The sequence below is a fragment of the Rutilus rutilus genome (genome assembly GCF_951802725.1).
Source record: "Rutilus rutilus genome assembly, chromosome: 6".
In the NCBI taxonomy this organism is placed as follows: Eukaryota; Metazoa; Chordata; class Actinopteri; order Cypriniformes; family Leuciscidae; genus Rutilus; species Rutilus rutilus.
Window position 1 is genome coordinate 4,391,989 of NC_140214.1, and position 15,179 is coordinate 4,407,167.

The following is a 15,179-nucleotide window of genomic DNA, read 5'->3' on the forward strand; positions in this document are numbered from 1 at the left end:
GCGCTCTCTGATTCAGGAAAATCACTGGCAGTGTGAATGAACCAAAATCAAATGAACCCGGGTCAAATCCCGGGTCACTTTATCCGTGTATTTTCCGGAATCTCTGTGTGAAAAGGGCTTTATTGAACTAAATTTAATCATCACTGAAATGACTTAAAGCAACACTAAAGATTATTTTTTAACCTTAAAATGAAGTTTCCAAAATCGTTTCAGTGGTTCATCGAGTCGTAACAGGGTGAACGGCACTTCTGCCTTTGCCATGCGGCCCTCTATCGGCTATAACCGCACTATGCAAGTTTGCCAGATCGGGTCGCGTTTCTGTAGTTCGAATGAGACATAAGAAACTACAAATTTGACTTGCTTTACGGCAAGCGTTACAATAGTCATTATTTTGTTTTTCTTCGTTTCTGATGTCGCAATACATCATACTTTCATAAAATCATGCAACATACTCAACCTTGTCTGTGGACGTCGTTCATTCCAAAGCCGGCGCTGGATAAACAACAGCGAGCGCGACAACGGTAATGGACAATTCCGCTTCCAGCCTGTAGGGCGACCGACGAGGAAAAGTTATTTGGTGTTGCTTTAAATTTAACAATGACACTATTGTTGTTTTAGAGCTGTTTTATAGCAAAATTGTTTGCATCATTGATCATTAGCTGCTTTGAAACAATCTGGGGTGCGTTTCCCGAAAGCATCGTTAGCCAACTATGGTCGCAAGTTCCGTCGTTATCAGCATAGTTCAACGATTTGGTGTTTCCCGAAACCATCGTTCCAACGAACGTTCGCAAACAGCATCGCAAACTTGTGTGGTTGGAACGACAGCTCTCGAGCTGTGGTTAGAAGCATAGTTTCTAGTTTACATGAGATGTAGACTGAATAAATCCTTATCTCTAGCAAAACAAGCAAGCTGACATTCAGTACAACCCGTGTTATTTATTTAGAATACATACAAGTGTAATTTACGTCTTTTAGTTTGTCAAGAGATTTAAAGCACCGTTTTTGAGGAGTGCGCATGTGCGAACGTGCTCTACTATGTAAGAACGAGTCAAATATTGAGTCTGGTAATAAAGCAAAATAACTGAGAAAAATTTGAAATGGTCTTCAGATGCCATGTCTGTAGCTTATATGACAAAATCTAGCGTTAATTCGATCTCAAACAGATTCATTAAAATAAGTTATTAGTCCACCACGTGCGAGACGTCATAAACCAACGTGGTTGAACGATACTTTGCGACATACGGTTTCGGGAAACAGTCGTGACTAGCTAGTTGATTTCTCCAACGATGCATCATACTATGGTAGTTAAGCAGCGAGCTATATAGTTGTACGGGAAACGCACCCCTGTATTGTAAAAAACACTATTCACATTTAAAGGTAGGGTAGCCAATGTTTTTCATAAACACTTTTAATGAAGGCTCTGGCGTTCTCAGCGGCGTTAAAATAAAAGTCCCAGCAACAATAGGTGCGGCTTACGTCACTTTAGAGTTCCTACTGGCGGTGCGAATGCAACCAAGAAAACGTTCCTATGGGAACTATTAGTTCTCAGGAAACCACCCTGGTGGCTAGTTCCTAGACAAAAGTTCCTAGAACTGTCCGGTGTGAAAGCCCCTAAGGTGAGACAAATGGTCACTAATACGTTCAGGCCTTTGTTCCTGTCTCCGTTGACCAAAAAGTTAGCATGCATTTCAGTAACTTTAGGCTTTGGCCATCACACTATAGGGTAACAGATGCCATAGCAGCGGCTGTAACGATCAGGGAGAGCACGGCAAACTTTTCCATGCCAATCAAAAAGACAAGATCTATGTGCAAACGGAACCAGCAGAGTCGTCTGTTTCAGTTGTTCTTCTTCACTAACAAGCAGGTGCATGCATCCCATTGGAGGTACAGCAATTTACTTATGGAAGTCTGGCAGGCAACTGTCAGCAAAACAATTTCCAAAATACACTTTTCATCTGTCTGTGGAAGAGACACCACACTGTGCTCAGAGGAACAGGTGAAAGGAACGCCTCGGGCTGTGCTGTGTTCATGTCCATTTAGATCCAATCTGCTCAACCTTCTCTCAAATAAAAGAGACGAAAATGAGAGGTAAAGACACATGAGTGATCTCCAACCTGAATACTTAGGACCATGTGATATTTCAGTTTTTCTTTTTTAATAAATGTGCAAAAATGTCAACAATTCTGTGTTTTTCTGTCAATATGGGGTGCTGTGTGTACAATAATGAGGACAAAAAAAAAGAACTTAAATGATTTTAGCAAATGGCTGCAATATAACAAAGAGTGAAAAATGTAAGGGGGTCTGAATACTTTCCGTACCCACTGTACGTGGTATCGGCGAAATTTTATGAGTATATGAGGACAGTATCGGCATCGGGCCATCCCTAACTTTTTGTTATACTGGTTGAAACTCTCTTCACATCCTGATACCAATCAATAATAAAAGTGCTCTAAATATAAAAAAAAGTTTACAAAAAATTGCCTACCCTACCTTTAATAGACTGTTTAGCTCTATATAGTTGTTTTTTAATCTTGCTGTACAAGTTCAAGTCACCATTAAAGTGATTATGTTCTCTTCTTTGAAGTTTCTTCTTATATATATATATATTCTTCTTCTTATATTCAACTTATTTTGGTGTATAGAAGTTTTTAGGTTGTTTAACAAAGTAAGAATTTTCACTATTATGTGATGTTAATGCTCAACTTATGCTCAACTTATACACAATATGTTCAGTAAGAAGAAAATTCATTGGATAACAGCAGCCGAACAATAATTCTGGTCTCAGTATCTCTGTAGAAAGCTCTCGGGCAGTTTCTAAATGAAGCCTTCCGCTGTACATCTTCGTGCTTCTTTTCTATTTTCTATTGAATCTTCCAGTTTCACACCACATAGTTGATCAGCTCGGACTGATGCAAAGATGAGCACTCTTGCTTTATCATATTATTGATCTTCATGCCTAAGTGGGAGCCTATGGAAGGATTGTTTTGATTGGATCTATTTAAGTAGGCCTACTAAAGCTGTGTCTGAAATCGCTCCCTATCCACTATATAGTGCACTATTTAGGGTGTCGGCCATTTTGTAGTGGTGTCCGAATTCTGAGTGAACGACATCATTCCCTACATTCGTTCACTACTTTAACCCACGATGTACAGTATCCGATGTACACTTGCTGAGACACTATTTCCCACAATCCAACACGATAAGGCGATAGAGCGCGAATGAAAAATAAATATGGCGGACGGCAACAATGTCACCATGGCAACGGCGCACGCAAGATAGAAAACAATCATTTATAAGACCAGACGCCTGGTTATTTATTTATATATATACCGTTATATCTATATTTGAATAAACGAATGTGTTGTGTAGTGTTTTGACCTCTTTTATTTTCACATATAAATGTAAAAATAAAATATGACAAGCGAGTGTTTTTCACGCAATAAACGTGAAAAATACATACAATTGTTACATACAATTCATACAGCCAAAAAAGGAAATATTAAAGATGGGTAGGTAATGTTTATGACGAAATTGTCCGAGCTCTCTGGCGCGTGATAATTATGTCAGCGTCCGAATTCGCTCACTCATTTTCGTTCACTCTTTGCTGATGTAGTGCACTCAACTGCCATTCACTATGTAGGGATTAGTGAATGAGTGAACGAGTGAGCGGTTTCAGACACAGCTTAAGTACTTCTATAAATCAGTAGAAGTTTATGTAATTTGTTTTAGCAACACCATAGCAACCACCCAGAACACCATAGCAACCACCCAGAACACCCTAGCAACCACCCAGAATACCTTAGCAACCATTTAGCAACCACCTAGAAACCACCCAGAACAGCTTAGCAACCCACTAGAAACACCCTAGCAACTTTTTAACTTTAAACTACTTTAAACTTTAAACTACTTTAAACTTTAAACTACTTTAAACTCCAAACTACTTTAAACTTCTTCAGACTTTCTGGTCCAAACTTTCTCAAGCCAACTTAAAGTTTGTCTCGACAAACTTTTTAATCTACTTTAGCAATATATTATGTACTCACATTTGGGGGTCACTCATTAAGAACATCTGGCTTATATTATACCCCAGAATCAACAGAGAACTATTATTACAACTTATTTTAAGGCGTCATTGTTACAGTGTAATTATATATTTAAGTACTGAGTAATTTTAAGCAACTACATGTACTTGCTATAGGGTTAGGGTAGGATTAGGATTAGTTGCATGTAATTATGCATAATTTATTGTTATTACTATGGTAAGTATATGTATCAAGGACACTGTAAAATAAAGTGTTACCAGAACTACTTCATCGGCCATTAAGATTTTATTGCACTGTGACATTTGGGTTGTCAGTCTCTGTGTCTCATTTCCAAGGCTGCGTCCTCCGGAGGTCTCATTTGTCAGTCGCATGAGGCTCCCTCATTTCAGCAAAGCAACCATTCCGATTCCAAAGTCATAAAGAAATCACATCAATTTACGCTTCACAAGAAATAACGGTCAATTTTATAATGGGTACCTTTCTGAAATGAGGCATCTTTGACGTATGCGGGCTGACTAATGAGACCTCCGGAGGACTCGGCCTTCAAAATGAGACGCAGCAATTGTCATTGTGTCTGAATGTTTTGCTTGTTTGTTAGTAATTCTCATTATTCTCAATAATAATTTTCCTTTGATACTCATGAATTTTTACAGTAATGTGAAATTGAGTCTGTCCAGATGCAGTTGTGCTTTACCAATTAACATTTCAAGTTAATGTATACATTGTTTTTTTGTTGTTGTTTTTTCGCATTGCGATAATGAAGATGCGGAGTTGTGCTTAAATGTCACAATGCAACAACAACAAAAAATCTTAATGGTTGTAAAATAGCATTAATTTCGTATGCAAAATATGTATTTATTTTATTATTTTTGTACATGTTCATTATGAGTGTGTGTGTGTGTGTGTGTGTGTGTGTGTGTGTGTGTGTGTGTGTGTGTGTGTGTGTGTGTGTGTGTGTGTGTGTGTGTGTGTGTGTGTGTGTGTGTGTGTGTGTGTGTGTGTGTGTGTGTGTGTGTGTGTGTGTGTGTGTGTGTGTGTGTGTGTGTGTGTGTTTGCATTGTTTTCCAAGCTTCTGATCCGAGTTGACCTCAATTCACTTGGGTTTACTTTCAGATTTGCGTTTGATGCACAAATTTTTAATGGTCTCATGAATTTAAGGGTGATTTAATTGGATTCACCCTTCATCTAGTTTGTCATTTTGCTATGGGTTTTTAATTTTAGAGGATGCTGACGTTATGTTGAGTGACGCTTCTTACATTTATTCTCCTTTAACCTAGCTGGTTTTTCTTTTTTCCCCTCTTTGTTATTCCGCCGGCTCGTCTGACTCGTTACCGGAGGGAATGTATGTGATGCGGTGGGCAGCTGCACATTTTTCCTCCTATGTTCTCTTATATGAAATTTTCATGAGAACACTTGTCTGTCAAATCTTGTTGACAGACTATTTTCAGAGGAGATGCTTCTATAGGTGCAAATAGGGCTCTGCCTGTCAGGAGCACATATAACACTTAAGCCAATAGTTCACTTAAAATAATTTACAATTCTGTCACCATTTATTCACCTCATGTCATCTGATCCTAAATAGATTTGTCAGTGGAATGCAACGGGAGTTTATTTCCCAAGGGACATTCCTACTGATGAAATGTGTCGTTTGAATGCACTGTAAGCATAGACTGTAAGTCATGAATAAAGGTATCCGGCAATTGCAGCAGTGTTGAGTTATTTAGCTGAAAGCCCCTGCTTTTTTTTTTTTTTTTTTGTCAAAACTAGATGTAATAAAAAAAAAGTAGAAGTTTAAAGTTTTTTAAAGTAACAGTTTGAGATTTTAATGTTTTTGAAAGTCTCTTATGCTCACCGAAGCTGCATTTCTTTCATCAAAAATACAGTAAAATAATATGTTTTTAAATATTACAATTGAATAATATTTCAGCATAATTTCTCCAGTCTTCAGTGTCACATGATCCTTCAGAAATCGTTGAAGAAATTGCTTCTCAATAATTTTTTTATTATTATTATCAATGTTGAAAACAGTTGTGCTGCTTCATATTTTCATAAACAGGGGCCGGTTGCACCAGCTGTGCGTAAGTTACAACTTAGCCTAGTTTTGACGTAAATGGGCACTAAGTTACAACTTAAGCACTACTAAATATTTTTGCGTTGCACCATTAAACTTAATTGAAGCGTCACTCTACGTATAAACTAAATATTTACGGAAGCCTCCGATCAGGAGTAACGGTTGGAGTAAATAGCAGACAGACTGAACTGCATCAATAAGCTCTTCTTTTACCTGACAGACTTTAGACCTATATGATAATCCTGACATTTACACTCGCTTACATTTTAAAAGAGAGAACATTATGTGAATAAATTACTTTGTTAGCGGCTCATCAACACTAACCTGTCCTACGGCGCACCGCTGTGTGCATCTGTCCCATCTGTCTGTGTCGTGCATGTAAAAGAAAAACGTATCAGTACTTGTTTATTTATCCTTATTAATTTCTTTTCAAATACTTGATGAGGTATACTCAGAAATATACTTGAAATATTTCAGAATGTTATTTTTGTATAAAAACACTTAAAGCTACACTATGTAAGATTTTTGTAATAAAATATCCAAAAATCACTTGCACAGTGTGATGTATTTCCTGCAGTTGTGTACTTACAATATCCCAAAAGTTCCCAAAGATTTTTAATTTCAGAGAAATTCCCATTTTAAATAATGCCTCGTGTTCGTCCCTGTTTACTTGTCGCCTGTCAATGACGTAATATTCTCGTTATCCCTGGTTTCCGCTCGTACTGCCATAGTAACCATGGCGACAGATGTGGACAACTGTGTTACGTTTAGCGGCGCGCTCACGCTGTTGTTGTTTCGATCAAACTTCATGGCAAGCAGACTTTGGGACAAAAGGAGAACTAAAACGAGGATCAATATCAGCGTGGCGTTTTCGAGATGCCGAGAGCTAGCGTCCGCGGCTAACTTCGACTTGACAGAGGTGAGCAAATGTACATAAAACTAATCAATGTTATATAGCTCAACATGATGAAATGTTAGAATATTATGATCAGTATGTTTTTCTAATGTTGATCTAGCTTACTGCTAGTTTAGATAAACTAACACATAGAATAACGTTATAACTTTCAACACACTCAAATGCAGTTTAGTGTGAAAGTGTAGAGCTAGTGAAACAGCGCTGCGTTACCTCACAAGTTTCATTCGTCTAATAAACTGACCAGTGTGAGTAGTAATTCAGCACTTGCGGGTCGTTCGGTAGAATGAAATGTCCTTATTCATTTATATCCGCGGGACTCGCGTGTGGCGCTGAGATCTGTCTCTCATTAGCACTCGCGACCTGCTTCATACCACAGTCATGTTAAAAACATCAGTGTATTCACTCATCCATAAACATTATTAGATCCTTCGGCATGATGACAAGTTCCATAATTCCACTTATGCGTCATCAACCAACGCCTTTGTTATTGTAAGAGGTCAGCGACCCCTAGCAGCGAAAAAAATTACATATTGTAGCTTTAAGTTATTCATGATTAAGTATCGTATTTAATGGAAACGTATTTTTACCGTTAGTTACGGTATGCGAGGCAAAAGAAGTTAGAATGAATGATAAACTGAAATTCAAAAGACACAACTTCTGCTCTCGTATTTGAAGGCTGCTATTGGATCATTGAGGGTAAACGTCATACGACCTATTAGCTATTCTGCTATAAGAACAAATGGTGCAATGGAGTAAAGTACAGAGTTCAAGTTCAAGTTCATTTTATTTATATATAGCACATTTTACAACAGCCACTGGCTGACCAAAGTGCTTTACAGAACAGCAAAGTTAAATGAAAATAATACCAGCATAACAACACAAATAAGCGCAGCAAAGCTAAGAGCAGCCTTAAAACAGGAATAGCAAAACAGTATCAGACTCAAATATAAAATAGTAAAACAGTATCAGACTCAAAAAATTGTAAATTAGAGGTGGCAAGGCAGTATCAGACTCAAATATACAATGGAAAAAAAACCAGGAGTGGCTAAAACAGTATCAGACTCAATGAAAAATAGTAAAACCAACCAACCTTAATTATAGGCCATGGAAAACAAGTGCGTTTTTAGAAGTGGCTTAAAAGTGATCACGGAAGGGGCTATCCTAATTTCTAACGGCAAATTGTTCCACAACCGAGGCCCGACCACAGAAAATGCTCGATCCCCTCTGCGTTTGAGTCTGGAATGTGGGACTGATAACAGGTTCTTGTCGCTTGATCTCAGACTTCTAGAAGGAGTATATGGTTGCAGCAGTTCAGATAGATAGCTGAGGGCTTGGTTACGTAGAGATTTATAAACCAATAAAAGGATTTTAAAATCGATTCTGAAATTAATGGGCAGCCAGTGAATGGACCTCAGAATTGGGCTGATATGAGCGCTTTTACTAGCCTAGAAATCCAGACCTAAAGATTAATGGTCTGGCATCGACTAATGAAAATCGGCCAGCTCGAGGGGCGGCACCAAGCATGCATTTGAAAATCTCTCTGCACGCAATTGGATAACACTACGACCAATCACAACAAGCCCCAAGTCTGTTTACTGACCGTTTGCGTACAGTCAAAAGTGCACAGGTTCATATAAATGCACCGGGGAACAAACTTGACAGTCTGTTTTGGGAAAACTAAACGCTGCATTTGTTAGTTTGTGATATTGAATCTTTACAAAACAGTCAAAAGTTTCATTTTAGAAACTTGATAAGCTAGAAATCCTTGAGCAGACATAAATATTACTGTATATCCACTTGGTTTTCATCCGATTTCAGATTTCCCTGCCCCTAAATGTCACATTAAGGGAAAAGCTAACTTTGTTTGACGGTTTACGTGTCAGTCAGACTCCCTCTTTCTGTCTAAGCGGGTGGTTCTTGGCCAGAATAAGCTGCAGTGTGCACAAGACTTTGATCAATAGCCTAAAGCCTGGCTAGGACTTAGTTGGGGGTTTATGCAGTACTTGTAAGAGCTTATCCAAATTTAGTAAGAACAGAAAACTTTTGATAAGTCAGGCAGGAAAAGCCGCTGCATGCGTGTAACTAGGAAGGCATGAAAAAGCAAACTGGATGTCAGAAGGATTGGCTGTTGTGTTGTGTGTGTGTTAATGCAAATTCCCAAGTGCACAAGAGCAAGATTTCTGCCCGCAAGTGCTCGTTTAAGTGAACTTTTGAGTCGTTCCTCTTAGTAACTCTATCTGCAGTCATTATAAAGCACAGGAACCTCCTGCTGTTCTCCGTGATAACTAAAACCCCATCTGTGTCATCTGAGATTCCCAGCAGCTCAGCTCAGCAGTGCTTACTGAATCACAGAGGGAAAGGAGGATCAGACCGGAGAACAAGGGTTGTGGAAATCCAGGATCATTTTGTTTTTCCCCCTCAGGTTCACTTATAAAGTTAGTCAAGGTTTCTTGCAACAAAAATTGTTAAGAGTTCTCAAACCTTACACCCAAAAACAAAACATGTATGCACTGTAATTCTGGAATAATTTACATTTATGCATTTGGCAGATGCTTTTATGCAAATTACATTGCATTTCAAGTTATGGTATTTTATTGGTTTGATTTATTGATTCTCCGGGATTCTAACCCATGACTTTGGTGTTGCTGTTACCATGCAGTATAGCGTTCAAAAGTTTACGATCTGTAATATTACTTCATATTTTTTATAAGTTATGTCAAATTCAAAGCTGAATTTTCAGCATCATTACTCCAGTCTTCAGTGTCACATGATCCTTCAGAAATCATTCTAATATACTGATTTACTGCTCAAGAACCATTTCTGATTATTATCAGTGTTGAAAACAGTTGTACTGCTTAAGAAATCTTTTGTAATATTATGTCTTTGCGGTCCCTTTTGATCAATTGCTGAATAAAAGTATTCATTTCTTTAAAGGGGTGTTATAATGCCCTTTTCACAAGATGTAAAATAAGTCTTTGATGTCCCCAGAGTGTGTATGTGAAGTTTTAGCTCAAAATACCCCACAGATATTTTTATATAGCATGTTAAAATTGTCACTTTTTGAGGGTGAGCAAAAACACACCATTTTTGTGTCTGTTCCTTTAAATGCAAATGAGCTGCTGCTCCCGGCACAGGGGGCGGAGCTTCAAGAGCTCATGTTCTTTTACCTCACACACACATACACTGACAATTTCAAACACTTTTAGCCTTTTATGTTCAAACCAAAGTCAGAAAGATGGAGAGACTCAAGAATAAGTGACAACATGTAGACAACATTTCTGAATGGTTAGTTGATGAATTTATGTTGCTGATGTGTAGTTATCTTCTAGTCATTAATTAGCATATTCTGTCTTGATAATCTATAAATCGTGTTCAGGGGGCGGGGTTTATGTAAATTCTAGGGTTGGTGATGTCACTAACCCTGGAGGAATGTTGTGTAGTCTCTACCAGCCGTTTGTTGTAGTCCTTAAAAAGCAATTTCTGTAAAAGCAAATATCTCCCTTTGCTTTGAACTTTGAGCATCGTAACTTTGCAGATGTTGTTTATGCTCAAACAGCAACATTACACCCTAACTAAAGTTAGAAAAGTGAAATCATATTCAACCACCCCTTTAAAAAACAACTGTTGCCAAACTTTTGAATGGTAGGCTAGCATAGATGCACTTCATAGATTAATGTTTGTATGTTAATGTGTTCATTGTGCACAGGTTTCAGTAGATCTGTTTGCAGTTTTTACCCATATGCGTTAAGTTTTGAAAGTAACAGTATGTTTTCATAGTACATTAAGCTCTGCATTTCAAATGGATGCAAGGAAGATTCAGTTTTTATCATTTCAGTGAGGAGTACATTCTGTCCTACTCCTCACTGACATTGAGGACAAGAGGCTATATTTCAACAAAGGCATGTTTGTGATGTGTGTGATTATCAGAGGTCCTAACGGAGTGTGGACGATGGAGGAGAGAGGCGAGACGCCTCACTTTAACACCACGTTCGAGGAGGCGCGTCCCAGCGTGACTCACATGTCTCTGCTACAGCTGCAGAGGACAGGACACCTCAAATACCTCATCAGCCAGAACGTAGACGGCCTTCACCTGCGCTCCGGCTTCCCAAGGTAATAACCTAGCGGATATTGCACACAAAAATAGCTAAAGCTTTCTCGAAAAGCTGCAATCTGATTGGCTGGCTTCACTTTTCTCTCATATCGTTTTGATGAAAGTTTTGACCTCTGTCCCGTATGTGATTTCAGATGTGTCATGTTGATTAGCTCTTGTAATTTTCTCCTCCCGTAAGCGAACGCAATTAGCATGTCTTGTTCTGGCAGATGAGGTGAAGCTGTTAATGTTGAATTTAGCATATTGACATGATGAATTCCCCGTTATATTCAGGCAGACTTAATTAAAAGCCCTCAGTCTTCATATATTGTATTTTTCATTAATGTTTTGAATTTGAATCAGAGTTATTGTCTTAAATTGTAAAACAATCTAAATTTGTAGTGCTTTAGTTGCCAACATTTGCAATTTTTGTTTTTCTGTGTTGAAGTTAGTTGATGTACTACTGAAGTAACTAATATTAAAACTGAGCCCCTGGTGATACTTCGAGCAAAGTTTCATGTTGTGTCGAGCCTTCTTAGTGTTTTAAAAATAGTGATTTTGATGCTATCATAGAAGTGCCCCAAGCACTCCCATTCAAAAGGCAATTTGACATAAAACGAAAATACGGTCAAACTTAAAAGTGGCGTTTCAATTCTAATTATGCTTTTACACGAAGGTTTAACTCGGGTAGATTAACAAAAAGAGCCTAGGTTCAATTTTGGCGAGAGTTACCCTTTAAAATTTGATATTAGGATAAATCTGAGGTGGCAGTGTTTTTTCCCTGTATATAGACATATAAAAAAAAAAAATAGAAATGACAAAGACAAAAAGATACTAAAACTTTAATTAAAATTAAATAGAAATCTAAAAATAAAAACTATTACAAAATATTAATAAAAACTGTGATGGTATACGAATGATGGGATTGTCATCTTTTCTGTAATAGCTCCATTCTCTCATTATGAATTGATTAATTTCTCATTCTTATTGGGTTTGTTTATTTCTCTCTGTATCTGCTAGGGATCGATTGTCGGAGCTGCACGGGAACATGTTTGTTGAAGAATGTGAGAAGTGTGGCAAGTATGTGATCGATCTCTCTGAACATGTTAATGAAGTCTGTTTGCACAGTGCACTCGTGACCAAGAGTAATGGCAACTTCTGATGAAGAAGTTCAGTACGGTTTTAAACATGTTGCTGTGTTACTGGTTGCTAAGGGCAGATAATGATATAAAAAGACAGACTTTTAACTCATTTATTTGTCTAGCCGCAGAAACAGCTTTCACAGGCTTTATGAAGGTACATTTAAGACTTTTTTTAAGACCAAGTAAAGACAATTTAAGGAATAAATCAAAGGGAGCACAATACGTCAACATGTTCTTTAAATGTAAATGTCTCGGGAGAAACACAATGAGTTTTATTAGCAACACCTGAAAATAGAACTTCTAACAGATATCCATTACTTTTTAATTCATTTTACAAATGTAAAATATAGCTTGAATGATAGATATTTAGATATTTGTATTGGAAAACAGGGCAAAAAAACAGAGGAAGATATTTATTTTTTGCACTGCATGCAACATTTAATGTCATAACTTTCTAAATGTAAGACTTCTGCTCTGATTTAAGACATTTTTAAGGCCTTAAAGGGATGGTTTGGAGTAAAATCAACCTAGGGTTTTTAGGTTTGCACCATGACCTCGAGTCAAACACCCCCCCAGAAGCCTTTTTTCCCTTGGTCGAACATTATTAAAGTTAGAGCTTATTTAGAGATATCAGCCGAATGTCTTAGTGCAGGCGCTAATGGATCCAAGGTTGTATCTCGTAAATTACCCCACTAATAATGCCCAGAATGGTGCCAAACTTCTACAGTAGCACAAATAGGTTCTGTACTCATAAAACGAGGCATTGGAAAGTTTGTAAGTACATCAGGAGTTTATTTAAATAACACTTGCCTGATGGCTAATGCTACCGCTAACCCGGACGTCGACGTCACTTCAGTGGTTTGGGAAAAGCACGTAAAAGTCCTGTCAGAAAGCGATGCATAAGGATGTAGTGTTCTCCATATAAGCTCTAACTTTAATAATGTTCAACCAAGGGAAAAAAAGACCTGGCTCGAGGTCATGGTGCAAAGGACCCTAGGTTGATCTTACTCCGAACCATCCCTTTAATATGTGTAAGGGCAAATTAAGAACTTTTTAAGACTGTCAGAAACCCTGTTTCATCTAAACATTAGCTTGTTTTAAATGACTTTAAAGTGTGTACTTTTGCATGTCAACGTACTTTCTCTTATCCCAGTTTAAAGCAATATTCCAAGTTCATTATCATCACACAGGCTAAGCTCAGTTGACACCATTTGAGGTTTATTACCACAAAAATGATTTCCATTTGTAATAAATGGAAAAAGTGTAAACAAATCTTACAATGACTTACATTGAGGCACTTACAGTGGAAGTGAATGGGGCCAATCTGTAAACATTAAAATACTCTGTTTAAATAGTACAGCCACAAGACAAACAATGCGTTAACATATTGGGCTGTTTCAGGCAGTATGTTCGGGACACGGTGACTGGAGTGATGGGTCTGAAGCCGACCGGACGCTACTGCGATGTCACACGTTCCAGAGGACTCCGATCTTGCAGGTGATTGCTCCATTTTTGAGGAATGGATCAGATCAGGTCCATTATTGATTTTCCATGATGGTGGGACTCCAGAATTTCAAGACTATTCTTTTCACACACATATCTATTCTGTCTGTGTATTGCTGTGAATGTCTCGGCTCCCACCATCAATCCAATTTGTCCTAAACGTGAGACCTGCTTCATATTAAGGGCTTCGAAATGAAACGTAAGATATAGTTAACGCGTATAGTTTAGCACAGCTTGCCCCGTCAGATGCTCTGACAGATACTTGTGCTGTTTAATGACTTTGAGATGTGGTGTTTTCCTCCATTTTACATTTTACAGGCATAATCTCCATCTGTAAATGTTAGAAAGTCATAGAAATATTTCTATTTTGCTGTCAGGAGCGGGCAAGCCTGCAAGCGAGTCTCCGCTAAACTTCACAGACTTCAGTGAACGAGCGCCGCCAAACAGATAGAGCACAATAATTCTGACTAAAATATGTTTTTGTAGGACATTAAATGTGCTAATGTAAAATTTTAAACAAGTAAGGTGGTTATATTTGCTCATAATATATAGCATTAGCTTACATGGTTACACATAGCCTTCCATGGGAACATTTTGTTGGAAATGTGAAAAGCATTTTTTTAACTCTTTCCCCGCCACTGACTGAATTTTCCGGCTATCCATGTTTTCACAGTTATACGGTAGGGGGGCGCTATTACGCATCTACTGAAAGAGTACAGAATCTCCTGATCAAAACACAGGTGAAGAAGAAGCAGAAGCAAGCGATAGAAGCATTGTTTTACGGACAATGCTATTATCAAACATTAAACAGCATATAAATCAAAACTGCCTAATGTTATTGAATGAAATGTGGACCCAGGACGAGCTATAGGACTGTGAAGCTTTGGGGATCTACTCCATCTGTGTTTTGATCATCGTTGTGAATCTGATCCAGAACAAAAAAAACTTGATTTTCTCAGCTTTTTTCCTAAAAATTTAGCTTTTTTTGTGAAACTTACCCTCATTTAAATGTTCCAAAAAAAAGAATGCATGAAGCTATATATATATATATATATATATAAAGCAGGGGGGTCTGTTTTTTATTCATACATTTTTTACATTCACTCCGATATTCACACAACAAAATATTCTGGGGGCCATGAAACTTTTGTGAAATTGATCAAAAATGCTGGCACTGACTGGCAACTTTTTTCAAAAAACGCTGATGGTGTAAATAGTTAAACACAGATTTTCTTTTATAATTAAAATAGGAAAAAGGTAAAAAAAAAATACAGAGATGTATAGCTTATGTCGCCATTCAGCCAAATCAAAGTACAGAGATGTTTTTTGGCCATATCGGCCCGTATGTACTGAGGGGCCTCAGGGGCCCTAGTGGTCAGCTCACACAGTCTGTTGTCATTGGCAGCCTCGGGCT

At 37.9% G+C, this 15,179-nt stretch overlaps 1 protein-coding gene across 1 annotated transcript in view; it reads left to right on the forward strand.

Annotated features, from left to right (window-relative positions):
• sirt6 (sirtuin 6) overlaps nt 1-15,179 on the forward strand; it is a 30,041-nt gene that overhangs the window by 4,571 nt on the left and 10,291 nt on the right. The window contains exons 3-5 of the mRNA XM_084410862.1: nt 10,958-11,140; nt 12,141-12,200; nt 13,664-13,759. Of these exons, the coding sequence (XP_084266988.1) occupies nt 10,958-11,140; nt 12,141-12,200; nt 13,664-13,759 (339 nt within the window). The remainder of the gene's footprint in view (nt 1-10,957; nt 11,141-12,140; nt 12,201-13,663; nt 13,760-15,179) is intronic.